Source organism: Castor canadensis, chromosome 1, assembly GCF_047511655.1.
Source record: "Castor canadensis chromosome 1, mCasCan1.hap1v2, whole genome shotgun sequence".
NCBI classification, from domain to species: Eukaryota; Metazoa; Chordata; class Mammalia; order Rodentia; family Castoridae; genus Castor; species Castor canadensis.
Genome location: NC_133386.1, coordinates 158757704 through 158785325, shown reverse-complemented (window position 1 = coordinate 158785325; position 27622 = coordinate 158757704). Strand labels below are relative to the sequence as shown.

At 45.5% G+C, this 27622-nt stretch overlaps 1 protein-coding gene across 1 annotated transcript in view; it reads right to left on the bottom strand.

The window, feature by feature from the left end:
• Positions 1-27397, bottom strand: part of Slc6a5 (solute carrier family 6 member 5) — a 54788-nt gene extending 27391 nt beyond the window's left edge. Inside the window, exons 1-7 of the mRNA XM_074042861.1 lie at positions 26870-27397; positions 24211-24349; positions 21619-21750; positions 21132-21305; positions 13671-13812; positions 10702-10834; positions 1031-1165 (exon numbers count right to left, since the gene is read on the bottom strand). Coding sequence (XP_073898962.1) covers positions 1031-1165; positions 10702-10834; positions 13671-13812; positions 21132-21305; positions 21619-21750; positions 24211-24349; positions 26870-27382 — 1368 coding nt within the window. The 5' untranslated portion in view covers positions 27383-27397. The remainder of the gene's footprint in view (positions 1-1030; positions 1166-10701; positions 10835-13670; positions 13813-21131; positions 21306-21618; positions 21751-24210; positions 24350-26869) is intronic.
• Between the last annotated feature and the right edge of the window lie 225 nt (positions 27398-27622).

Sequence of the window (27622 nt, the reverse complement as noted above, 5' to 3'; positions counted from 1 at the left end):
GATATGATTTGTTCTGAGGGAGGTGGAGCTAAGGGATAATCAAATGCCTTCGTTTCTGGCCAATTGTGTGAAAATTCTCAGAAAAATGAGAACCTGGGTCCCTGATGAAACCATGGAGCCACTCAACTTGTCCTTGACTGTCTACCAGGAGAGTGGCATAAAATTTATTTTAAGCTGATATTATCTGGAGATTTTCTGTTACATGCAGCCAAATTCAATCCTAGCTACATGTTCTTAACATACTCTGGAAAAATCAGAGTTTTCTTTAAGGTAAGAAAATTTATCTCTCATTAAATAATCACCCTTTCATTTGGAGGTTTTTGGATTGTGAACTTTAGAGAAAGATGTGTCTATATAGATTATATGCAAAGAGAAAGCTCAATGTGTGCTGGTGCTTTGTCAGTGTGCAAGAAGTATTCAAATGTTTCTGAGATCTGTAAAAAATGATACAATTGGCCTGGAGCCAATAGCTCATGCCTGTAATCTCAGCTGTTTAAGAGACTGAGCTAAGGAGGCTTGCAGATTGAAGCAAGTCTGGACAAATAGTTCACAAGATCTCATCTCTAAAATATAAACAGAGCAAAATGGACGGGAGAAGTGGCTCAGGCAGAAGAGCTCCTGCTTTGCAAGCTTGAAGCCCTGAGTTCAAACCCCAGTCCCACCAAAAAAAAGAAAAGAAAAAAAGACAGAATTGCCTGTAGTTTACCTCCATGCTATTATTTTCCAACCAGCAAAACTCTTACTTCCAACATACTATAGTTAGTAACAGATAAGTGGTAGGCAGTGGCCCAAAATTATTAAAGGAATTTCACAAGACTGCATCTGTAGCTCAGCTACTCCAGGAATCTGAACATGCTCAGCAAGCCACTTCCTCTTAACTACTTCCTGGGTGCATCATGTACCAAAATCATCAGGATCTTGTAGAAGCGCAGGAGATTCCCTGAGTCCTTCTGTCAAACAGTATCACTGAGCATGACCCATGCTAAATGCCCCCTCCCAGGGTCTGCTATACATGAAACAATAAGCCCACCGTGGCATCCGTGAGTTTCTCCCACTTTGGTGTGATGAAGTACCAGATTCCAGCTCCAGCTCCTGGCAGGGTGACTCCTCGGATGAGGAGAATCACCAGCACGACATACGGGAACGTGGCCGTGAAGTACACCACCTAGAAGAGCCAGGGGAAGAGAAGCGGGATGAACAGACCACAGAGCACTTCCCTGCAAAAGGAGCATCACCTAGACAAGAGAGGACCTGCCACCCAGACACCCAGACATCTGCACCTAATTGTGAGTTCTCCCCAGACTTTGCCAGGGCTGGGGACACAGGGAAGTACCAGGACCAAGGGAAGTATTGGGCCAGAAATAATTGCCTCCAGTGGTGGGGGTGGGGAGAGACTCAAGACTGTGGGGTCCAAAAGTCTGGGGGGAAATGTCAACCTGTCCAGACACTAAGTGGGCAACTCCTTGAGGAGCTACAAGGGAAGGAGGCTCCGTGCCTCCCTCCCCCAAAATTCCTACCCACCTTCTAATGCACCTTTTTAGCTTAAGCCTTCCATCCCTGCTTATACAGGCACCCTCATTGAGGCCAACCAGTGAGATGAATCTTAGAATTGGACACATTTGGGTTCAAATGCAATCAGCTCTCTGGCACTGAGTAATTGTGTGACCTCAGACAAGTTATTAAGCTCAAGAATCTCAGTTTCTGCATCTGTAAGGTGGGGATAAAAGCACCTTTCTTAGAAATAGTCGTGAGGATTAAATGCACTGGTGTATGGCTGGCGTCTATCTATTTTTTTTTCTTATTTTATTATTCATATGTGCATACAAGGCTTGGGTCATTTCTCCCCCCTGCCCCCACCCCCTCCCTTACCACCCACTCCGCTCCCTCCCTCTCCTCCCCACCCCCTCAATACCCAGCAGAAACTATTTTGCCCTTATTTCTAATTTTGTTGTAGAGAGAGTATGAGCAATGATAGGAAGGAACAGGGATTTTGCTGGTTGAGATAAGGATAGCTATACAGGGAGTTGACTCACATTGATTTCCTGTGCGTGTGTGTTACCTTCTAGGTTAATTCTTTTTGATCTAACCTTTTCTCTAGTTCCTGGTCTCCTTTTCCTATTGGCCTCAGTTGCTTTTAAGGTATCTGCTTTAGTTTATCTGCGTTGAGGGCAACAAATGCTAGCTAATTTTTTAGGTGTCTTACCTATCCTCACCCCTCCCTTGTGTGCTAAAGCTTTTATCATGCGCTCAAAGTCCAATCCCATTGTTGTGTTTGCCCTTGATCTAATGTCCACATATGAGGGAGAACATACGATTTTTGGTCTTTTGGGCCTGGCTGGCGTCTATCTATAACAGGTGGTCATCAAATGCAGTTAAGTTCCACAGGCATTTATTGAGGGCCTCCTATGAGCTGGCTGCTGTGCCAGACACCAGCTGCACAGAGACAAAGGGACTCATGATGCAGAAGTCACAGAGGCAACGTTTCAACAATGGGCAAAGCAGTTACACACAGGACACTGCAGAAGTTCACGGAAAGGTGCTGTGCCCAGCCTGGGAGTTTCTATAAAATTCATGGAGATGACTCCTAAGCTGGATCTTAGAGGTCAAGTGGTGCAAGGTGGGAAGGTGAAGGAAGAAAGAAGGCAAGGCAGATGTGCAGGGGCAAATCACTACCCACTCAGCATCAAGAGAGCATAAAGTCAAGGTCAAGAGTGTAGAGAGGGGAGACCAGATAGACCGGAGGAAACACATCTTAGAAGGCCCTGAATGCAAATAGGATACTTCTGGATTCTGGAAGAGAAGGAGGGATCAGTGTCAAGAAACACTTGGGCAGTAACATCAGCAGAACTTGGAGACTGGATGGGGATGAGTGGAAGGTATTTCCTTCCTTACCTGTCAATCAAGCCTCAGGGTGAAGGAAGGGCTTGGGATAAAACTTAATAGACAGAAGAAAAGAGTCAACTATGAGCGCACAGGCTCTATGGTCACATGGGACTGAGTTCAAATCCTCACTCTACCACTTACAAGCTGGGTTACCTGGAGAAGTGGCTTAACCTCTCTGTCAGTGTCCACACCTGTCCTCCTCTTGGTGACACTGGAAGAGTACAGTGGGACAATCCATACAAAGAGAAACAGGACTAGGGGCACTGGAAATACAGTGCCACTCAGAGCCAGGCCTAGGACTCACCAGCCCTAAATTGAGTAACACTGATAACCCTCAGCTCACAAACAAGTTACATCCCAAAAATGCATCACAAGACACTTGGGAGGATGAGGCTGCGCTCCCATGCCACCCACCAAAGCCCTCTCTGCTGGTTTGAAGCTCCCTTCATTCCTGCCTGCAGTCCTGGGGTAACTGGATGGAACACCTGCCCCCATGAGTGGATGCAGAGACCCTGCCACCTGATACACAGACTCAAGCACCTGGCAAGGGGGCTGCAGCCTGAATGAGATGGCAGGCCTTGGGATTTCAGGAGATGATATGGAACTTGCAAGGGAGACAGGTTGCAAAAGGTCAGAGTTGGGATTAAAATATAACTCCTGGTAGCAAGGCATGGTAGGGAACACTTGTAATTTCAGCACACAGGTAACTGAGGCAGGGGGACCGTGAGTTTGAGACCAGCCTGGACTACATTAGCAAGACCCTGTCTCAAAAAAAAGGAAGAGGAGGAGGAGGAAGAAGAAGAAGAAGGAGGAGGAGGAAGAGGAGGAGGAGGAAGAAGAAGAAGAAGGAGGAGGAGGAGGAGGAAGAAGAAGAAGAAGAAGAAGAAGAAGAAGAAGAAGAAGAAGGAAGGCGGGGAGGAGAAGAAGAGGAGGAGGAAGGCTGGATGTGATAGCTCACATCTGTAATCCCATCTACTTGGGAGGTGGAGATTGAAAGGATCACAGTTTGAGGCCAGCCGGAGCAAAAAGATAGAGAGACCATATCTCAACCAATAAATGGGGCATGGTGGTTCACATGTGTAATCCCAACTACTCTGAAGACATAGGTAAGAAGACCAAGGTCTGAGGCTAGCCCTTGTCATAAACACAAGACTCTAATCTGAAACCAACTAAAGCAAAAAGGGTTGGGGTGTGGCTCGAGTGGTAGAGTGCCTGCCTGGCAAACTTGATGCAAAACACACATACACACATAAAGTCTGTTTCATATGCAACATGTTTCAGACTTGTATTAAAAAAAATAAGCAGCCTGGTTTCTTCCACACTTGGAACATCTTACTTATAACGGTTCTCTATGTTCTTTTAGTAGTTTCTACAGTCCCACTAAGAAGGTTTTTGAAGGTCAGGAGGCAAAAAGGACTGGGGGCATGGTTCAAGTGATAGTGCACGTGCAATCACAAGGGCCTGAGTTCAAATTCCACTACTAGCAAAAATAAAAAAGAGAGAGAGAAAAGGGGAAAGGAAAAAAAGAAAAACCTATATATATTTATGTTACATATACAATATATGTGTAAAACTCCAAGAGTTATTTCACTTATTCAAATGAGTATACATATATATATATATATACATATAAGTACATGTGACATACATATATATAAAAAACCTGCACAATTGCATACCTGGGACACACAAATAAACAAAACAGGTGATACACAAATTGGAAAAGAAAAACACAAGAGCAGGGAAGGTCTCAGGGCATGCTGGGGAGGTTGGCAAAATGGCCACATTGAAATGCATTGCCAGGGAATCTGCACTGAAAAACAGCCAAGACTTGAAGGAATGAGTGTGAGCCAACTGGATATCTGGGAGAATGCCAGAGAGGGAAGACCTGCAAGGGAGGAAGTCTGAGTCCCAACAGGGGAGCTGGTAAGAGACAATCAGAATTTCCTGTCATATTTAACGTGGACTGTAAAAGAGAAGGATCCAAGATAACCCCAAAGTGTTTGACCTTAGCCACTGAAAAGGTGGCACTGCCATTCACTAAAATAGGGAGGTTACTTTTGCTTCTAAACTCAATTACCTAATGCCAATTCTTACTTTCTGGCTGCAAACCCAGGGAAGCTGGCCTCCTCTCTCCAGCGTTCCCATCACTGACAAGGACACCTTTGCAGCAGTCTCTCCTCCCTCCTGGTGCAAAAACCTCACAGTAGTAGAGATCTGGGAGGAAGAGCAGCCACCTCCCTCCTATATCCAAACCTGTTCTCCCTTTGCCTCAAAGACTGAAGGAAAAGTGAAGCCCCAGACATTACAAAATCCAAGGGCATCTGATGTCTCAGGAGAAAGTTTTGTCCCATCCCTGTCTGGTCCAAGCTGGCCTTCTAGCTGTCTAATGGGACTGGGGAAAAGGAGATGTTACAAGACAGGGCATGGTCTTGACCAGTATGACTTCCTATTCCCACCAAGACAGTAAATGAATGGGGGAACTAAAGACCACCTGGGAGGAAGCTAAGACACTAAAAGAGGAAAAACAGGAGAAGCCTACAGAAGGAAACCTCAGAGATTCCTACCTCTGGGGCTGGTACCCATCTAGCCAGCTAAGACTGCCAGTCCCATTTGATTGCTGGTGACTGCTGTTTAGACACCACCACTGCTGGAGCTCACTCTGTGGACCAGGTATATTAGTCCCATTTGGCAGAGAGGAAAGCCAGGGCTCAGATTAAACATCTTATAAGGAATCAAATATCTCATTTACAGTCTTCCAGCTTGAGCCAAGATCCCAACTTTTCTTACTTCAAAGCTATTTTTTTCCTTAAAGCCATTCTAAGAGTGACATGATCAAAAGTGAGGGGGTGGGGGGCTAGTGTGAGGCTAGTGAGGCACCTAAGGTACAAAATTTAAGGAGGCACTCCTCCTGGGTGCCACCCCAGCACTTGTAGGAACCTGAGAGTGAGGGCTTCCCTAAATTTTCACTTGCTTGCCTTGCCCTGATCCTGGCCCCCAGGGCAGGTGATGCATTCATTCACTGTATAGATGATGATCTTGGTTAGCTGAGATGGCTGGACACAGTTTGGCTTGAAAATCCTGAACCTGCCTCCAGTGTGAATGAAGAATATGTGGGGGCTTTATGCACAACTAGTTCCTGGGTCCAGTGAGCTTCGGGACGCACCTGTTTCAGGATGTACTGTCAGAGGAATTACACTTGCACAGTAATGAATTATGCTTGGCAGGAGTGACAATAACTAGTTGATCCCAGCCTGTTGGCCTGACACCTTGAGGCATCCTCCTCACAGCAGGAGCCCTGAACAGGTGGTAAGGCCCCACTAGCCTGCACTAGCTAATTAGGTTAGTTTTGCTCTGTTGCTGTGTCTTTTAGACAGAGCAGCCCCTGAGGCCAAGAGGGCTTCATTTGACCTTCAGGCTGCCTATGGTTCCTGGTCTCTGGATTTCTTGCTGCCAGGAGGCCTCACTCTCAGCAGAAGCAATGGGCCATTTCCTTCTCCCCAGGCCTACACAAGAGCAACTGAGCTTCTCTGACTGTGACTGCCAGAAAAGGAGGACAGCTAATGGCACAGGACAGTATGTGTGGAATTTCAATCATATTGGTGTTCATGGAGACATAATGAACAGCCTTGGTCCTTCACTCACCAAAGTTCTCAAGAACATTTCCATGATTAGTGTCTGTACAACTCAGGGCAGGATAACAAATCATGATTCATCCTTTGTGGTTGTATTCCTCATTTTTTAAAAAACTGATCACTGATCTTTGGTTGGAAACCTTTCTCAATGAGGCAGGAAATTAGGTTGGCCAATCTAAAAAAAAAAAAAAACTTACCTGTTCCAGACTGCTTAAATCTGCTAATTCCAGAAAGCCTACAAAACCTAGCACCAAGGATTAAGTTCTGAATCAGTTGAAATGGGTACAATGCCACTTCAAAAAAATCACAGAGGAATAGAGATTAAAAGAATTTTAGAGGAGATTTACTCTAGCTTTGATTTTGCAAATAAGAAAAACAAGGCCCTGGTGACTTAAAAACTCAAAGTCACACAGCTAAACCCAGCAGAGACTGAACAGGAGTACAGGGGTCCTGGTTTGCAGTAGGGAAAATGTTATCCCCACTGCATGTGAATGATGACTTTGGAGTCCTCATTTCTCACCTCATCCCTAGCAGTCCCTCTTGGGAGAGAATGTCATGTAGACTAGAGGCTTTACAGCAAGCCAGACCTGGGTTCAAATCCTACCACTGCCACTTAAAAGTTGTGTGACATCAGGTAACTTGTTTTCCCTTGATGAGCCTCAGCTTCTCCATCTATAAAACTGGAATCATTGTGCTTACCCAGCAGGTGGCTGTGAAAGTAAGTGAACTATTGCATGTGAAACAGCACAGTGCCTGGCACAAGGGATGTCACAAGGCTCCCTATATCTTCCTATTTCCCCAACAAGGCCACTGCTTTCAAGATGCCAATGTGGCACAATCTCCACTCATTCATTATAATGAAAATGAAAAGAGCTAATGTTGATGAAGAATGGACCATATGCCAGATACTTTACAAGCATTTTCTCACTTCCTCCTTTTAGCAATCCTACATGGTATGTGTAAACTATTATCCCCAATCTACAGATTAGAAAACGGGCTCCATAGGTTAAATCGCTTGTCCAGAGTTACACAAGTAGAAAGTGATACAGTCAAAGCTTGAACTCAGATTGATATAACCCTGGAGCCATCTTCTGGTTAGGCTACCTTGTCTCCATGTCTAGCCATAAGAGACAGCACTGCCAGTGGGATTTTGGCTGAGCAGATACTTGGTTTGGCCCTTTGAATATGATGGAACTCCTGTGCAAACTCAGTTCCAAGCCACTGCAGGCAAGACTCTAGGAAGCCACAGGCCACGCTGGGCACTGCTGTAAGGATTGCTTTAGCATCCCTATTTTTCCTACAACCTTAGAAAAACAACTGATCCAGCCTCATAGCATTCACTCTGAGCCAGCAGTATCCTCAGGAGTCACTTAATCCCAGCTCTCATTTTACAGAAAGAGAAACTGAGGTCAGGAGTAAACATGTGCCTCCCGCTTGGCTCCCTTAGCAAGGGCTCAAATGGAATAATGTTAGAACTAGAGGGTCTTAGATATCACCCAGTCTAACTGCCTCCACCCTAGAAATGAGGAAACTGCAATTTCCTAGAAGAGCTAAGATGAAAAAATTTTCATTTGTTGACAAATCAAATAAAAACTAAGAACAACATTAAAAGAAATGGTCTCTAAACTGAAGAGAACACCCACAGAGTGGGAGAAAATATTTGCCAACTATACATCAGACAAAGGACTGATAACCAGAATATACAGGGAACTTAAAAAACTAAATTCTCCCAAAACTAATGAACCAATAAAGAAATGGGCAAGTGAACTAAACAGAACTTTCTCAAAAGAAGAAATTCAAATGGCCAAAAAACACATGAAAAAATGCTCACCATCGCTAGCAATAAAGGAAATGCAAATTAAAACCACGCTAAGATTCCACCTCACCCCTGTTAGAATAGCCATCATCAGCAACACCACCAACAACAGGTGTTGGCGAGGATGTGGGGAAAAAGGAACCCTCTTACACTGTTGGTGGGAATGTAAACTAGTACAACCACTCTGGAAAAAAATTTGGAGGCTACTTAAAAAGCTAGATATTGATCTACCATTTGATCCAGCAATACCACTCTTGGGGATATACCCAAAAGACTGTGACACAGGTTACTCCAGAGGCACCTGCAAACCCATGTTTATTGCGGCACTATTCACAATAGCCAAGTTATGGAAACAGCCAAGATGCCCCACCACTGACGAATGGATTAAGAAAATGTGGTATCTGTACACAATGGAATTTTATGCAGCCATGAAGAAGAACGAAATGTTATCATTCGCTGGTAAATGGATGGAATTGGAGAACATCATTCTGAGTGAGGTTAGCCTGGCCCAAAAGACCAAAAATCATATGTTCTCCCTCATATGTGGACATTAGATCAAGGGCAAACACAACAAGGGGATTGGACTTTGAGCACATGATAAAAGCGAGAACACACAAGGGAGGGGTGAGGATAGGTAAGACACCTAAAAAATTAGCTAGCATTTGTTGTCCTTAACGCAGAGAAACTAAAGCAGATACCTTAAAAGCAACTGAGGCCAATAGGAAAAGAAGACCAGGAACTAGAGAAAAGGTGAAATCAAAAAGAATTAACCTAGAAGGTAACACCCACGCACAGGAAATCAATGTGAGTCAATGCCCTGTATAGCTATCCTTATCTCAACCAGCAAAAACCCTTGTTCCTTCCTATTATTGCTTATACTCTCTCTTCAACAAAATTAGAAATAAGGGCAAAATAGTTTCTGCTGGGTATTGAGGGGGTGGGGGAGAGAGGGAGGGGGTGGAGTGGGTGGTAAGGGAGGGGGCGGGGGCAGGAGGGAGAAATGACCCAAGCCTTGTATGCACATATGAATAATAAAATTAAAAAAAAAACTAAGAACAAATAAAATGCTCAGCCCAGTTCTAAGGCCCAAGTGGAGAAGTCCATATACAGCAAGTGCTATGAGAGGTCCCCAAGAGCAAGAGCCCAGGTCTCCTTACTCTCTCAAGCTGGCTTTATTCTCCTCACCTTGTGTAATTGAAGCTGTACCACCTGCCTCAGGTAACCTTGGACAAGTTTGCCAGAATCCACCATTCAAGTCCCTATGACACTAATTTACTAGATTTTTCTGGAAAGCACGAGAAGAAGCCATAACAAAAGGCACCCATGAGCATGTCCACATGCCCAGAGAGAAGACAGATTGGTCTTCATCACTCAGGGCTGCCAGGCTTGGGTGGGAAGCATGCCCGAGATTCAGCCACACCATGAAGCCAGATCCTGATGAAGTTGGTGGGTTTCAATATAACCACAAAAAAGCCCTGGACTGGACAATGAGACCAAATCTCAGTTCCACAGCCTGAGGTTCTAGAGTCCATCCTCATTCCTTGGATCTTAAGGACTTTTGTTTTCATCCGGGGAAACACATAAATGCCTCTTGGGGTGACTAAATACTACTGGTTGTTTTGCAATACAAAAGGGGTTGGTAGCCCTTAAGTGAGGTTTTCTAAGATGGCAAGAAAATAGAAAAATGTTAACATGACTCTACAACAATATGCAGTGTGGCCCTGGTTGCCTGGACTCCTTGTCTTGGCTTGGCACTGAACTGGGAAGGTAATTCCTTCATCCTGGAAGGGACCAGCCAAGAAATTGCTTGGCAAGACCAGCCAAGTATCTGCTTAACCAAAACCCCACTAATAAGACCGTCTTCCTTGAGTGCTGCAGGCACATGGGAGTGGAAGAGTGTTGGGCTGGGGGCTGGAGGAATGGCATGGAAGGCCAAGAACATGGAGTGGAACAGGAATCCACTTCACAGTTTTGATCTTCATCCAGCTTCTTGGGCGAACGAATAACTGACATGGCAGTCAGACCAAGAGGCAAAAAGCCAGAGCATGAGTTCTAGAGTTTAAGGAAAGCAAGAAATATCATATCAGAGAGTGTGAGTGGAGTGAGTGCCAGCCGCTAACAGGAACAGCTCTTCACCATACCCTGAGAACTCTGTACACATTCATCTCATTAGATCCTTAAAACAGACCTGCAAAAAAGATGTTATCCCAACAGTACTCGCAGTACTTAGGAGTGAGGTACTTGCTCATGATCCCACAGCTACTGTGGGGCAGAATTAGAATTAGTGCTCTGCTGCCTGCTCTATGACACAACCACCCCTGTGTATTTCCAGGCTTCCTCTTACTTAGATAAAATCCAAGTTCTTACTTTTCCTGACGTCTTGATTCCTTTAGCCAGGGATGCATACACAATTACCCAAGCCAGGAAAAGGCAGAAGGCTAGAGGCCACCTGATCTCACCAGGATATTCAATCCCTGCAGAAATCTTCAGCACGAAGTACCTAAGAATCAGAAAGAGGGGAGGGAAAGAAGGGGGAAGGAAAGAAGAAGAAAGGCAGAGGACAGTTTACAGGCTTTAATCTCTCAGTATAACCAGGAGCTTTGAACATACCCCAGCAACCTACCATGGCCTCCCCACTAGGGGCCTAATCAGATCAGGTTAGGAGGAATTAACAGGTCTGAGCTCTCACCCACAGCTGTCTACAGAGCACCAACCAGATCTCCTCTGTTCTTAATTTTGTGCTGGGAGTCCACTTCTGGTCCTCAGCAGGATTTTGTATAAGACAGTCAGCCTCCCCCACCCCATCATGAGGAATCCCCAGAGAAGTGCAATAGAAATTCTAAACTGCCAAGTGTGGTAGCCTGTGTCTGTAACCCTAGTGCTCAGAGGCTGAAGCAAGAAGATTACAAGTTTGAGGCCAGCCTGGGCTACAAAGTGGGACCCTGTGAAGGAAAAAAAAGAAAAAGAAGGAAGGAAGGAAGGAAAGGAAGGAAGACAAGAAAGGAAATGAAAGGAGGGGGAGGGAGGGAGGGAATAAGGAGAGAAGGAAGAAGGGAGGAAGGAAATTAGAAAAGAAGGGAGGGAGGGAGGGAGGGAGGAAGGAAAAGAAAAATTCTGAACTGTCAGGGGTGATTTCTGACTGTTTTCTACATTGTTCCACTCTTACAAGAATTTATTCTAACAGTGTTTGATTTTTAAATTTAAAAAACTGGTACGTAGTAGAAACTGCTTGTGCTAAATGACTCAAAATGCTGCTCTGTGTTTTAGTTCAAGTTGCACTGGATATATTCTGAGACTGAGGGTGGCTAAAATGTCATTTAGCCAGACCTGATTCAAGGATCATATTCAAGACCAATAAGCAGCTGCGAACAGAAGGGACTGCGGGTCACCTGTCACTGCTGATGGTAACCCGTGCCAATGATGAAGAAGTCACCACCTGCCACATCTCTGGCAGGCAGATGGAGCCTGGCTGGATGGCAGACAGAGCAGTCTCACCCCTGAACACAGGAGGCAGCTTCAGGGACAGTGAGTCCTGATGACAGTGAGTCCTCACACAATCCCTCCAACTCTGTGACAAGCTAGCTATGCATCCTGTATGAAAGTGCTAGATTTGTAAGCTGACATTTTTCTACGATCTACGCAAAGGGTCATCTTGAATCCAGGCTCTGAAGGACTCTAGAACGTTCTGACCTGCCAAGGGAAATGAAAGGAGCAGAGGGCCCCTCCTTGCCTACCCAGTGCTTCATTGAGGCAGCTTTCCAGCACAAAACCATGTTTTTCAGAAGAGGGAGACCAAGCTCTGTGGGGACAGAGCCTCATTTATTCCAAACCTTGGAGCAACCTGGGCTGAAGACTTGAATAAGAACAGGCCAAGAGTGAAACTGAACTTGACTCTGAAGCCAAACCTTGGAAACCCTACTTCCCAAGCAATGGAAAGGACCTTCCCCATGTCCCTTCCCCCAAGTGAGTAAGCCACTTGGTCAATAACTGATCATCTCAACTACTCCTGTTTCAGTAAGGGACATTGAACACATCCCCAGAAGCTACTAATTAATTTCCTCTTAGAAATTAGCACTGGCCCCAGGGATTGTTAAAGGTTTTCATATCATTCTCCAATATACTGAACCACACAGATTGTGTGGCTAGATTTTGCCCAATACCACCAGGCCAGACTCAGTTTCTTGCTGCTCAAGGTGAATTCAAGGCCTACCCACACCACCCCCATGGTACTCATGTTCAAAAAAAGGATTATTTAATCATTCAGCTTTACTTTCCTTCTGCCCTACAGGGTTTAACCATGTACCTCTGAGTTCCCACAGGAGAGAAGACCTGAAATAGGGACTGATGGCTCTTGGAAGAAATACTGAGGTATCAGGGGCTGTTTCTCATTATGTAAGCAAAGGTTATAAGCAGGCACCATTGAGAGATGCGTTTTTTCTTGGGTTTTTTGTTGATTCCAGTGTTTTGTTTGGGTTATTTTGCTAACATTTCAAATTGAAGAGATCACATAGAAATCTAGGTTTTGTTTGCAATTTCGCTTAGAAAATGGAAGTTCTAGCAGCACTGGCCCATATTCCCACAAGGCAGTGACTAACCAGAGCTCAGCATCATTGACTTCCCTTGCAAATAGCCCGCATCCTCTTCAGTTTGCCACAGTCCCCACTGTTCCCGATGGTCTTGACTGGTTTATTTCACTCATTTATATTCCCTGCTGAACCCCTGACAGCATTGGAGTTTACACCTTCTGACTTAAAACTTAACTGGAAAGCATTATTTATCTTCTGTTCAGCTGTCTACATGTACCTCCCTTAAGAGGCAATTTCACAAACTTTTTACTAAGTCCTTCTATAGCAACTGAAGAGTTTCTAGTAGCACTGAACCTCAGTCTGCAATGAATAGCAATACAGGTGTAAAACTGTAAAAAAAAAAAAAGTGAAAATAATTTTTGTTTAAACTAAAAGTTTGACCATAATTTGTGTTTTTATTTTTTACTTCTCTTTCCTGCAAGTTAAGTGCAGATGGAAAACAATGACCTGGTTAACTAATGATCTTCTTAGATAGCATTGAACCAAGATTGCAATTTTTTTCTCTTTAATCAACAAGATGAATTACAGCAGCATTAGTTGTCTTCCCACCAGCCATCATTCAGCCAATGCCCATTTCCAGGCCCACAATGTACAATAATCTACTTTTGGAAGCCAAACCAGGAAAAAAAAACCTTTCTCCCTGATCATCAGAGCAGGAGGATACAGAAGGAGGAAACCCACCCTTCCCACCACCCACACTTACGGTCTGCAAAGTTTATAAAACAAACAAACAAAAAACAGGCATCTTACTTGAAGTACTCTTCGCTCCCACTGACAAACGTCTTATTGGCCTGGCTGGTGAAGTTCACCATTGTCAAGTTAGGATAGGCAGTCATGCAGAAAGTCGAATTCTTGATCTGTATTTTGGGATGATCAGTGATAACACAGGAATCTGTTTAGGAGATGATAGAATAGAAACAGTGAAATCTGTACATAGAATACATATGTATTTCTCTCTACTCATTTAAAAACAAAATCCAAAATCATTCACCAAGTTTTATGGAATAACTTTGGGGAAGTATTGCCTGAGCAAGGCCAAGTGTAGACAAGCCCCAACGTCATGTTCTGTTCATCATGGGGCCCCAGCACCCATAACAGTGCCTTGTCCTGGCAACAAAGGCTAAATTTATGGAACATTTGCTGCGTTGGGTAAGCACACTGCAAGAATGATCTTATCTGATCCTTACAACAGCCTATACAATCAGCACTACTATGTCCATTTTTTAAATAAGGGAATAGGCTTACAGAAGTTAAGTAATCCTACTGATGTCACACAGCGAAAAAGGAAGAGAAACAGAATTTAAAACCAGATCCTTATGCCACCACAGAAAAAGACAAATGAATTGTAGAAATGAATGCAATCAGAAATAAATAAACCTCCTGAAGGACTACTACTCCAGAAGGCTTATGAACAACTCTATCTTGTACCCCTTCCTGTTACCACAGCTAGCACGGTGAGTACTTTAAAGACATGTGTGCTGTGGGCTTCTTACCCTCACATGGGCCCAGCAGCCACACTGTGTGCTACTTAGCCTGGGACAAGACCTAACATAGTGTTTGCCAATGAATTTAGTCCCCATGGGACACTTGGCTATGACTGGAGACATTTTTCACTTTCATATCTGGGAGACTGAGCACTACTGGCATCTAGTGGGTAAAGAATAGGGGTACTACTAAATAGCTTATAATCCAGAGTCAGCCCCCCACAACAAAGAATTACACAGTCCAAAATGTCAATAGTGCTCAGGTTGAGAAGGCCAGGGATAAGGAGAGAAAATTAACCATGTGAGTACTGGTATATCAGCCACTGTGCTGGACCTTTTAAATAAATATTAGCTCATGAAATGTTCCTAAAACTCAGGAAGCATAAATTACCTTTACTTTAAGTAGGAAGAATCTGAGGTCTTTCTGAGCATATTACAGTGTCTTTCTAAGAGTATTATAAACGCAGATGAATTGACAGATTTCTAATAAAGTCCATCAGAACTAATCCTAGAAGGTATTTCTGTAAAGGAACAAGTAGTAATAACAGCTGGCACCCGTACAGCACTTACCATGACTCCTGCACTGTTTTAAGTGCCTTGTGTGCATTGAGTAATTTAAACCTCACACCACCCCTGTTAGAATGATACTGTGATCATCTGCATTACAGAGAAACAGACCTGGGGCATAGAGAAATGCAGTTGTTTCTCAAAGTCATTCATCAAGCCAGGAGGAACAAGAGCAGGCTATCTTTGGAGTTCATATTCTTAACCCCTCTACTCTGAAATAGAGAGCAAGGATCATGAACTCAAACACCTACAGATCCCAGGGTGATGACACTTGTGAGGAAGGTATAAAAAGAAGGGCAATAGGGAGATGTGGAGACAGAGAGTTCCAGCCAATCAGGACCATGCCTTTCCAGACATTCTGGCAAAACATGCAGACTGTATGAGAATTTACATGAAATCTTCCCTTTTTAAAACGTTGGGAATGAGTTGAAATTGTTTTTAAATACTATGGGAAAAAAGAATATGCAACTGAGCTGGACACTAGTGGCTGGTACCTGTAATCTTAGCTACCCAGGAGGCAGAGATCAGGAGGATTACAGTTAGAAGCCAGCTAATACTTTGCGGACTCTATCTTGAAAAAAACCCTTCTCAAAAAAGGGTTGGTAGAGTGGCCCAAGGTTTAAACCCCAGTACCGTCAAAAAAAGAATGCACCTGAGATCAATTTACACCCTCTGTAGAAAAGCAAAGTGGGCAAGACTGTGGGTCCACTTTCTGGTCCTGAGAGCTCGGAGGAGTTCCTTTATCTCCTCCATCTCTGGCAATAGTTGTATCTAGTTCACAGGATTGTTGTAAGGATCAAATTAAGTGAGATTAAGAATTCTAAATTTTCTGATGATGCCTGGCGCATGGTTGACACTCAAATTAGTAGGAAATCATTCATCCTTACACCTCTCCATGGAGTGAAGTTTCTGGGGTATTAGGACATCACCCCTAAGCCCACTGGCCTGCTGTAAATTACCCACTGCTGCCCACACATCCTCCAGAATGTCTTAGAACACGGGGTAAAGATTTGAACAACAATCATGATTCCCTTTGGTTAGTTCTGTACACTAGGATTCTCTTTACTAATGACATCTGGGGACTATGAGAAGCTGTCCTGGTGCATTGCAGGATACTTGGCAGCCTCTGTCCTTTAAATGTCAGGAGTATCCATTCTCCAGTTGCAATAACCAAAAATGTTTCTGGACAGAGCCTGGTGTCCCCTGCAAACCTCTGGTTGAGAACCTCAGCGTTTAGATGTTTCCAAGGACTCCAGACTATCTTCTTTACTTTAACAAAGGCAGAATTTCAGGAGGATCTCCAGCTAACAACTATCAAACGTTTAGCAAGAAAGATTTTGTTTTCCCCAGCAGCAACCTGAATGCAGGCAATTAAAACATCACCCATGTTCCTTTTCAGTAAATAAGCCCGGGAGTTATTTCTCACCCTCCTGCCATCCCCTAAAACTGAAGAGGGCACTAATATGCAGGCAAACATTGCACTGCTATCTTCCAAAATTGCCATTGTGAAGCACTAGGGCAGCTTCCCTATCGAGCATCTCTGCATGTCTTGGATCACTGCCGCCGCTGCAGGAGTACAAGGTCATGGATCCTGCGGCAATGCAGCAGTGTTCAGGGACTCCAGCTCACTCCTTGCAGCCTCAAACCTATTGCAATATCCCTTCCCGCCACTGGGCGGCAGGAGCATGCTTCCCAGAGGACACACAGCCCTTCAGGTAGACCAGCAAAGGAAAGATGGGCCTTTTCATCGGAGAGCTCAGCGGCCCAGCAACCCCAAACAAAGAACAACGATAATGATCGTGCTAAATTGGAAAGCTGTTGGAATGGGATTCTCTTTACTCGGGCAATTATTAATAAATGAAAGACTAGGGAAGAAAGGAATCATTTAATTAAAGTTCTAATGAAAACTAAGCCATTCCAGAAATAGAAATGGTACTTATGTTGTTTCCATTTGACGTGACCCAGCTCACTCCTATTTTCATAAAACAGTTCCTGGTCTCATTTGGCAGAGCACAGATTAGCTGTTCTCCCTAACAGATACCTGGAGGGTTGAGTCACCTCAAAGAAGACAGTCCCTCCCACACAGCCCCTTAGAAAACACATGGCAGACTCTATGTCTACCCATGAGTGGAGCCAGGGCTCTTTTCTGGGGCTGGTGTGGGTCTGGTGCCCTGGCATCTCTGCATGGTGAAGTAGATCATCCTGATAGTATGTCTGTGGCAGCTCTGAGGGAAATGGGACCCACCCACTGTGACTGAAGGTCACAACAGCAGCCATTTATCCTCCCTTTCCTTTGTTCAGTCTTTTTTGCCCAGTTGTCACAAGGGGTGGCTGGTTATGAGGTTAGAGGGAGAAGGTGTGCCTAGGAGGTCATTTGGGAAACACTGATGGGGAAGGAGGTTTTCCATCTTCTAAACAACCCTTCCTCATTATGTCCCTTTGGGAGAAGGCCTAGGAATATGCATTGTCTGAACTCTCAATTGTCCAGCAAAGCAGAGGGGCTATAGAGCTGCCTGTGTTTCTGCAGAACGCAGGCCAATGTCACCTTTTCTAAGTCACCCCAGAATCCACAGGATCAATATTCCTACAAAGGAGAGCCTGGGCCCAGGGATACAAGACACCTGAGTGCAGATAACACAGAGAATGACGGATGGAGGGGCTGCAGAGAGAAACAGTGGAGGTTGACACCTTGTTTTTTTAACAAAAGAAATTAAAGCACTGGCAAAAAATGAGATAGGATCAGCCCAATCTGTCCATAGGCTCTCAAGGAAGAATCACAATGAAAAATGTCCATTGTCTCTGTGCTCAGAGCTTGCATGGTTTTTATGGTTTGGACCAGTGAAGCTTATTTGTGTTAGTGTTTTCTCTCCTTTTCATGTTTCCTGTGAGGCAAACTGCAAATACCATGAAACAAAAGCAGGACAGGGTACCTTCCTCCTGGGCCTTCATCCACAGGACGGGCCCAGTCAACAAGCTCAGCATGCTTTAAAAAACAAAACAAACAAACAAAAAAACATATGCCCATATACAGACTACAAAATAAATGCTTGTCTATGCAAGAACAATGTGGGATAGTCCCAAATCCACCTTTGCTAATATTCTTAGTATAATCTGTCTATGTTCTTTCTTTCTTTCTCTCTCTCCTATAAATCTGTCTTGCTCTTACATTCAATATGGTTTTATTAGGATTCTTCTGTGTTTATGAATATTCATTTTTAATAACTACAGAATACTTTATCATATGGATAAACCATAATTTATTTGAACTATGAATTACTCAGTTACTATGTGAATTTTGTCATACATTTAAATGTGGTTTTACTATTTTCTAATATTGTAAATATGGCTGCAGTTAAGAATCTTATATAACACTGTCTCTAATTTCCCCCTTAAGATAGATTCCCAGAAGTGGAATCACTGAGTTACACTATGCTCACACAAGCTTTCTTTATATTCCATAGCGTTTCAACCACAAATATCAAACTTTGCTGAGACTTATGCTATAGAACCTCCAGACCAAGGATTCTTTGAGAACCCTGGACAAGCAGAGAATCTTGGGTCATGAGATCCAAATTCCACAGCAGTTTCTACCTTGTGACTTAAGCTTGAGCTTAGAGTCTATTTTGTCACCTGCAAAATAGTGATTATGCCATTTGGAACTCACAGGGTTCCTATAAGGAATATCAGAAATATTATTGATGAAGCAGCTGCTCTATAGATTGGATAGCATTTATAAACGCTATTTAGCATAGTGGTTAGAACCATAGCCTTGAAAGGCAGGCAAATGTGTTCAAATCCCAGGTCTACTGCATTGTTTACCCTATGATATTGAAAATAAGGTTTTTCACCTGTAAAATGGAAACAATAAAGGAACTATATGTCAGTTTGTTGTCCATCATTGATGATGCAGTAAAAGGGTTTGACACACATGATATGTAGTGAGTGCTGCTAGTTATTAAGTATTAAGATGTGGCACAAATATTCGTAAATAGTGTTAGAGGAGGAAAATGGTGTTTTTGAACTACTGTCCCCACTGGAAGACAGCTGCGGGATACAAATCAGTATGTCTCGTGGGCACATGTTCAGGACACACCTCATGGATACTGAGTCACAGAACAACTTGATCCAGCAGATACTCTCTTGGAAAGTGGCTTCCCTCTCAGGCACAATCTGGAACGGACAAGCAGGGCTCTGGGATGATCTATGACCATGAGGTAGTTCTCCATTCCATGTCCCAGTCCCTGGAAAATGCAGTTCGCCTAACATGGCAACCATTTTCAGGAAGTTATTCGGGCAGCTGACTGTTGATTGTGACTCTGTGAAGAGCTACTGTTTAGGGCAAAGAGGTTGGACCACTCCATTCCAAAACTGACTAAGAGTGGGCTAATTAAATGATATAGAGAGGCTGGGAATGTAGCTCAGTGGTAGAGCATGTGCTTAGCACAAAGAAAGCAATAAACAAAAGAAGAATGTGGGCAGCCTTCACCCTAGTTGTTCCTACCCTCTTAGTTGCACCTAGAAAACTTTTAAAATGTAGACTCTTAGCCTCCATTCCCAGGTCATCTGATTTGAAGTGGTCTGAGATGGTTAGGTCCAGGTGATTCTGATGTACGGTAGCCAGACTTGAGAATCACTGTTCTCACCTAAGAGACCATCAACAGGGAAATTTTAAAGATGAGCACACCGAGGCCCAGAGAGGCTAAGGAACACTTAAGTCTTGATCACAGGACTAGAGAACCACACACCTGGGAACCTGCACAAATCCCCATTCTCCTACTCCTGAGCACTTCCAGGTGCAGTGTTTGAATTTAATGGGTAAGTGTCTCTGGACTTAGTTTTCCTTCAGTCTTACTCAAAGCTTCTCCAGGTGGAGGCTGGATACGGTGTGTATGTACGTGCACATTGTGTATGATAAACACTGCAACGTGAATTTAGGCACATGTATTTCTCTTGGGGCTGTGGGAAGGAAGAATTCTCATCTTTTGCTCTAAACATACTCAAAGGGTCAAATAATGTCCTACTTTGACAATGTGCAGACTGTAGGGCAAAGAGCTGGTATGGGAGGTCAGCACTAAAAGCCAGTCACACAGAGATCACAGGCAACTGCAATCACAAACCCAACTTATAGGGAATAACAGATCTTCCAGGGAAAGGAGAGACCTCTTGGTTTTAGGTCACCATTAAAATGACCAGAGCTCTCAAATGTGACTGACACTAGCAACTTCTACTTACAAAGTTTTATACATTTGCAACTGCTATCATACCCCTTCTGTCTTTTTTCTGCATACCAGACCCATGAAGTAGTAGGGTGCAGAATATTACTATTTCTTCTGTTTCTCAGGTGAGGAAGACTGAGATCCAGAGAGAAGTTGTTTAACCCAGTCACACATACAGTCAGTGGCAAAGATAGCTTCTATACCAGAGAGCCTTTTCCACATATCTGCCCTGCTCCTCTTCAGATTCACTTCTGCTCTCCACCCAAGAAGCTGACAGGTTCCTCCCAGTCCTTAAGTCCCAGTGGATTTCACACTGGACTGTAAAATTTCTTCCAGTTAACACTACCTAACTCTCCAGCAGATGTGTCACCGTCCAGGCCCTTTCAAAGGCTTAGGCCTAAGTGTTTGCTCTCGTGTTTTTACCATGTGCAGTGAGCAGTATTTTGTGAAATGTGGCCCTGGGATCACTTGTACAGCTCTCCTAAATTCTAAGACTTAGAACGTTGCTTTCTGAATCGCACCATGCAACGTGTGAGCAAAAGTCAGCTTCTCCTTCGGGAAGGTTAGGGAGGGGTGTCTAACCACCTCCCAGGTCTGCTAGTGTGACAAACACTGTATGAAACCAAACAAGATCCTATATGGGTTTATAGAACTGCAAATTTCCTGGCCCCACTCAATTTAATAAGACTGACTCCATTCCACATTAGCATCTGAATTTTTAACCAACACTCCAACTATTTTTTGAGCAAACAAGATTTGCCCACCCCTCCTCTGAGTTAGGAGTTTCTTAAATGTTAAACTTAAGGATGTTCAGTTGTTTGAATTCATTTCTGTGCCCCCAGAACCTACTAGAGGGCCTGACATGCACAATAAGTGTTTGATTAATCTTTGTGGAATGAATGACTAGCTCACAACACACATACCTAAAGCATATTCAGACTTACCTAATAAAAGTTTGGTTTTATCTTTGCAGTCTGGTGTGTTCCAAGGGTTGTTGCAGGAGCCCCAGGGCAGCACAGACACAAAGGAGGCAAACAGGTAGAAAAGTGTGTAGCAAATAATCACATTGTAGTATATGGCTATTAGGACAGAGATGATCAGCATTGCGATGCCACAGCCTGCAGAAGAAAAAGTTCCAGGGATTCATTCCCTCCCAAATCCTATGGAATTCTTACAGTTAGGTACAAGGCGAAAACCTAGGTCTTGACTCTTTTGTACAAATGGATATACAATAAGTAGAGCAGACTATGCCTACCAGGGACATTGAGGCATTCTGCCAGGAGTTCAACAATGACAGATACTCTTGAGCCATTCTTCAGAAGGATCAAATAAAGTAAGGAGGGAGGGAGTTCCACTAATCACAAAAGCAAGATCTCCCTCCCTGTGACAGAGAGGGCACAGTAAGGAAGCTGAAAGACAATCTGGTCTCACCTTGTAGAGCTGGAATGGCCTTCCACACAGACACTGGCCCCTGGCTGGCAAACTGGCCCAGTGACACCTCTAGGAAGAAGATAGGCAACCCAGCCAGGGCCAGCATCATCAGGTAAGGGATGAGGAAAGCACCTGAGAAAAAGCGAGTGGGAAGAAAGAGCCAGGTGAGGCAAAGGTAGGCCTCTGGCCCACTTTAACTCTCCAGGCTGGGGGCTAGACTCCCTCTTGAGAAATCAAAGGACAATTTCCTTCCTTTTCTGAAGCTTTTGATATACTATCTTAACAACAGGCACCCACAGGACACTTTAGAGTCCTCCTCCAAAAATTGTGAAGATATGCATGCAAATATACTCCTTATTTCAATTTCACACCAGACAGGATACTGGGGTCATGTACTGGGTAGACTTTTATCTTTATAGCACTTCAATTTCCAAAGCTTAAGTCCTTCCAGGGTTCAACAAATCCATGTCTTTGACTAGAGGCTGATTTGGTGAAATCTCATCAGAACCTAGGACTAAAATCTGCTAAACTGTACTCTGGGACCCCTCATCTCCAATAATCCAAGTTATCACACACATTCTGCCAACTAGGTTTGAGCAGTTGGGATGCCCAACCTTCCCCCACCACTACCACAAACTTCTCAACTTCCTTCTTCACAGGATAAGTTCTTCCCATCTTCAAGTTCAAGGTCAACCCTCCTCTTCTAAGAAGTCTCCCTCTATGTCCTCCCCCAGGCCCTTTTCCCAGGGACTGATTTCCTGATAATATTTATGTGGGCCCCTGAGGCCATTGACCCTTCATTTCTTTATTCCTCAGAAGGCCCAGCTTAGGGCCATGGTTGTGTTAGGTCTTGACTGGCTTGCTGCCCTTCAAGGATTCTGAGGTTGTTTGGAAGAGCTTGGGGAATTGCCCATCTTTGAAAAGGGTTTGGCCAGGATAGGCAACTGCATGGGTCAGGGTGAATTCGGGGAGCCCAGAACAGTGTGCTCAGCAGAAGAAAGCTGGGGCTTCTCTAGATGGAGCTTCACTTGCCCTGCTCCCAACTTCCTGTGGGACTAAAGGACCTCACTGCCAAGGTCTCCCCCAGCAGGGAAGGCCCAGCAGCAGCCATGGGCTACTGGGGAGCAAGCACAGAGATCCTGCTTTACTCTCTCTGGATGAGGTTTTCCAGACAGATGAGGATTGTGAAATCCTTCTGCTCCTTAAAAGGAAGAAAGGAGCTCTGAGGGCTGAGAGGGGCGGGAGGGAGGAGGGGAGCACAGAGGCGCTGTGTTGAAAAAGCTGCCTCCAGAGTCTGGGAGCCGCTGGGCCCTACCACAGCCCCGCACTCTGCACACCACCCTCGGGCAAAGCGCGGGCACTTTCTGGAGCCAAGCTCTCTTTCCTGGAACTTCCACCCCACCCGGTACCCCAGCCTCCCCACATCCATTTCAGTCCCAGGAAGCCTTATTACAACACCTCCCGCCCACTTCCCGCCCTCAAGTCTGAGGACTCTCAGGAAAACCGAATGGAAACCTAGCTGGGGTGTCTAGATTTGTGTGGCCAGCACATATTGTTTCCAGGGTACCCCTGATTTCAAAAGCTCTGCAGTCCTCATAAGTATTTGACATGTCCTAATTTGGAATAAGGCGTCATCTATTTTTCCGTTTTAATCGTCCCCTGGTGCAGCACCTGTCCGGCCCCACAAACCAAATTAGTCCTGGAGAGGACCCAGAAAGGAAAAACAAAAAAACAAAAACTGTGGGTGAGGGGATGAGTTTTTGGTCCAGTAAAGATGCGGAAGGGAGCTTTGGATGCGAACACCGATTCCTATAAGGCGACTTGTCAACTACTTAGGAACCAGTGGCCGGCACCGCTGCACCTCAACCTTGGACGGGCAAGCCAATTGGTCCCTAACTGTGTGGGGTCCCTCTGGATGCATACAAAGGAGGTACAGTGGATTTATGGCTGGTGCATGTTTACACATTTTCGAAACACTTTTCTTCTTTCACCCAGTTAGGACAAAAGAAAGGAAAATCGGTTTTGCTAAACTAAAAAATGTCTCTGGTTCTTTCCAAGAAGGGATGTGTTGGGATGGGGTGCTTCTGGAAACCTCCAGAGTGCATAAAATCCCCAGTTCTTTCCTGCCGCTCCTAGCTAGCCTGCAATTCTGCATTCCACGCGTGCCCATTCTCAAAGTCTCCTACGGAAGCTCGGATTTCCAAATTATAACATTAGAACGTCCTTAATTCCGCCTCCAGGACCACATCGCCTCTGGTTCTAAAGTGGATTAGGTGCGGACAGTGCCCCGCTTCCGCTTCCTGAATACGTGATGTTTAGAATCTGAACTTCCCTGCGTCAGTGTGGACTTGGCTCAGGAACCAGTCCCCCAGACTGGGCCAGTGGAGGATCTAGGGGCCCTTGCCTTTCCTGGTTACTCCTGGTCCTCCTGCCAACCGCTTTCAATGGCTCCTGCCCTCCAGTTTTGCATTCAAGCCCTCAGGGGATGGGGCTATCCGGCCAGGAGGCACCCTGATCTTCCCCTCCCGGCCCTTGTCTGAGGCCCCCCAACCCTCAAGTGCCCGCCCCGCGGAAAGATCTGAAAAGCCATACCTCCCCCGTTCTGGAAGGCCAGGTAGGGAAACCTCCAGACATTGCCCAGCCCCACTGCATACCCCACCATGGACAGGATGAAGTCCAGTTTGCTGGACCAGTTCCCTCGGGCCTTATTCTCATCCCCTTGCTCGTCCTCCTGGGGGCGGAAAAGCACATTGTCGATAACAGACCGGGGTAGGTCCACAGGCAGGCCCCATTCCGCCCCTCCCCCCAACTGAGGGTATTTCCCAGCAAGCAGGCTCCCACCTTTCAACAGAGGATGCATCAGCAAGCAGGACCCCAATTCTAAAGAAAGGATGCACCTAGGAGCAGGGCACTCACCCCTCAACCTTGCACTGACTCTTTCAGCAAGCAGCCCCCAAATTTTACCTAAAGATCCTTCTTAAACAGACCCCTGTGTCCTTTCCCAAATCCTATATTCAGGGCACACCAGCAAGCAGCTCTCCCCAAACCTTGAACCTGTGAATTTATTGCAAGCATGTCCCTGCAGACCCAAACCCTCACCAAGAATCCATTTGGCAAGCAGGCCCCCATCATCATGCCTAGAGTTCCCAGCAAGCAGGTTCATAAACAACTCCTCTCCCCTCACACACACACCCAAAAAAACCCTTACTGCATCCCTTTCTCAGCACTGCCTTTGAAGTGTGTGCCAAGACCAGAAAAAGAGCTGCAATGCTTAAAGCCAGCCAGAGCCCCTGCCTCACTTTTTCTCCCAAAGCCTACAGGCAGAACCTGCCTGGTCATCTAGCTTAAGGGAAGCAGCCTTCAACCCTAGTGCAAGGGAGATGAGCAAGATGGAGGTGAAACAAGAGAGGAAAGAGAGAAGGTAGATATGGTAACAGTCAGGCAATCTGGAACCTTACTACTATCTTATACTAGATAGATAACCTTTTGCCCTCTCTTAGCCTCTGCATTCGCATCTGTTAAATGAGGGGCTTAGATAGCTGTCCCCTGAGGCATGCCAGCTCCAGCAGTTTATGAATCTTCGGGGCTTACTTCTCCAAGCTCACACTAAGATACTTTCTGGGGGCATTACTTGGTTCTGGAATGCCTCAGTACTAAGCAGAAAAAGCTGGGGTGGGGGCACCTCAGATGAACTCTGAAAGTGTTTTGGACACTGAGCTGTGCACAAAGCTTCCAGGTCAGTCCACTGCACAGTTCTTCCCTATCCCTCCACCTCCTATTGTGACAACTTAGCATGCCCACACGGATTCATAGGCCTTGGAGAATAAAGAACCAGCTGTCAGGATGAGAGGAGGTCTTGGGGAGGGAGAAGCGGGGCTGAGGTGGGTGTCAGAAAGGCAAAATCAGAAAGATGGACAGGGTTGAAAAATAAGTGCTCCCAAGAATCTGCACATCCCTAACATCTTCCCTATACTCCTCCCCCACACAAACTATCTCTGCCCCTAACCTCATCCTCCAATTTTTCCCAGACTGAAAGGGTGGGAGTTCCAGCTCCTTTTGCCGCAGTGCGGTAGTAAGCAAAGCATGTGAAACATTTTCCAGTCCACCTGGAGTCATGCTATGCTACCAAAGGCACCTAATGCGCATAGACCAGTGCTCTAGAAATAGGTCTCAACTGCAAGGGAATGAGTGTTTATTTGTAGTTGTTCTAATAGTTGAGCTCCTGCTATAGAGGCCTGTGGGTAATGAGAGTGTATTTGTGTGTGCACAAATGCTAGAGCGCAAGTGAGTAAGGACAGAGGGGTGTATAAATCCTGTACCTCAAACAGGCAAATATTCTGGTTCACTCCTCACCCCATTACACACACGCACTGGACACATGCCTAGTCCCTGACCCCAAGGGAGGAGAGGAGATAGAAGAGGAGAAATAAAGGCTACGGGAAGGAAACAGCTTAAGTGAATGAAACAGAACAGAAGCAAGAAGAACTCAGAGAAGGAAGGAGGAAAGCTGGAGGGAAATGGAAAACACCAAAAGCCTACAGGGAGAGGAGTTGCCTTTATTCATAACCCAGGGACTGGGGTTTGCTGTGTGGGTTTTTCATGCCTCTGGTTCAATGGTAAATGCAGGATGTGTCCAAATGGGTGGGGCCTGAAGCTTATACAACTGAGGGGGTCCATTTTAGGAAAGAAAATCATGACAAAATTAAATACCAGGGTTTGAAAGAGCCCTGTAAGAGATCCCAAAACAAACTTCAGTTTAGCCTCACGTAAACCTGCCTTTCATCGAGTTCACAGGTTATAAACGTTAGCACGCCGAACATAAATAGGCTGCAGAACATAAATTATTATTCACCCTGCGCACACACGAGGTTTTCCTCTGTGCTTCTTTTATATGACAGTTTTTATCTTATTATTTTTTTCTTTTTTCAGAAACTAAAAGACCCAGCCATTGATAGGTGGGGGAGTCGTGTCTGCTTAAAGGGTTAAAATCTGTCTGCTTCAATGGATCTTCAGCTACTACAGAGGCTGGGAAGGGGCTGGTAGCGGCCCCTCTGGCAGGGTCACTGCAGCCCTCACACCCTGAACTGATGACCCCAGAGCAGTGCGAGTTTCCGAAGCCCCAAAGCTGCCTCCAGCATCCACCACTGCCAACCCGTCTCCACATCAGCACACGTGCACCCGCCACGGCCCGGTTCGCCTCGCGCGCTTCTGGAGAGCAGGAGGTGGTGCGGGCCGCGCGTGACCTGCTTACCTGTGTGGCAGAGGTGGCCACGCTGCCCGGGAGCACCGACGCGATTCCATCGGTGCCCAGCACCACGGTGCTCTGGCTCATGTTCACCCAGCCCACTGCCGGGGTATTGTTGTGCTCCAGCGTGCCCTTGCCCACACTCACGCTTGCATCTTCCTCTGGGCCGTGCAGAGCTGAGATCTTACAGTGCAGCCCGTTGCCGGTTCCCGCGCCGGTAGAAGGGGGGTTGGCCTGCGCGCTGTGCCCTTCGCTTAAGTTCTGGAGGGCCGCTGAGGCCGCCTGCGCCCGGGGGCTACTGAGTTTGCAAAACCCTACTCCCGGCCGCTCGGCCTCGCAGGCTCGCGCATCCGCGGATTGGAAAGTTTGGGCGCCGGTGGAAGCGGACCTGGGCACACGTGGCGGCGGGGCGGCTGCGGCGGCCGCAAGCTCCAGCTCCGGGCTGGTCCTGGGCGCGCTCGGATTATCTCGGTGGCCCGGCGCCGCCGCCTCCAGGCTGTTGACTGGTTGTTTATTCATTTCCTTGGGAGCACTGCAATCCTGCAAACACAAAGTCAAGTTCGTGCAAAAAAAGAAGAAAAAGTCACGGCAGCTTTAAAAAAATACCTGCATCTATATATGGAGACATTTACAGCTAAGATTCAGACACAATATCTATGGATGCAAATGGAATCTGATTTTTTAATTATTATTTTACCACTGCAATCAGTAGTTCTCAATTTGCCGGCCTGGTCAATAACCAGATGACATGAAGAAGCT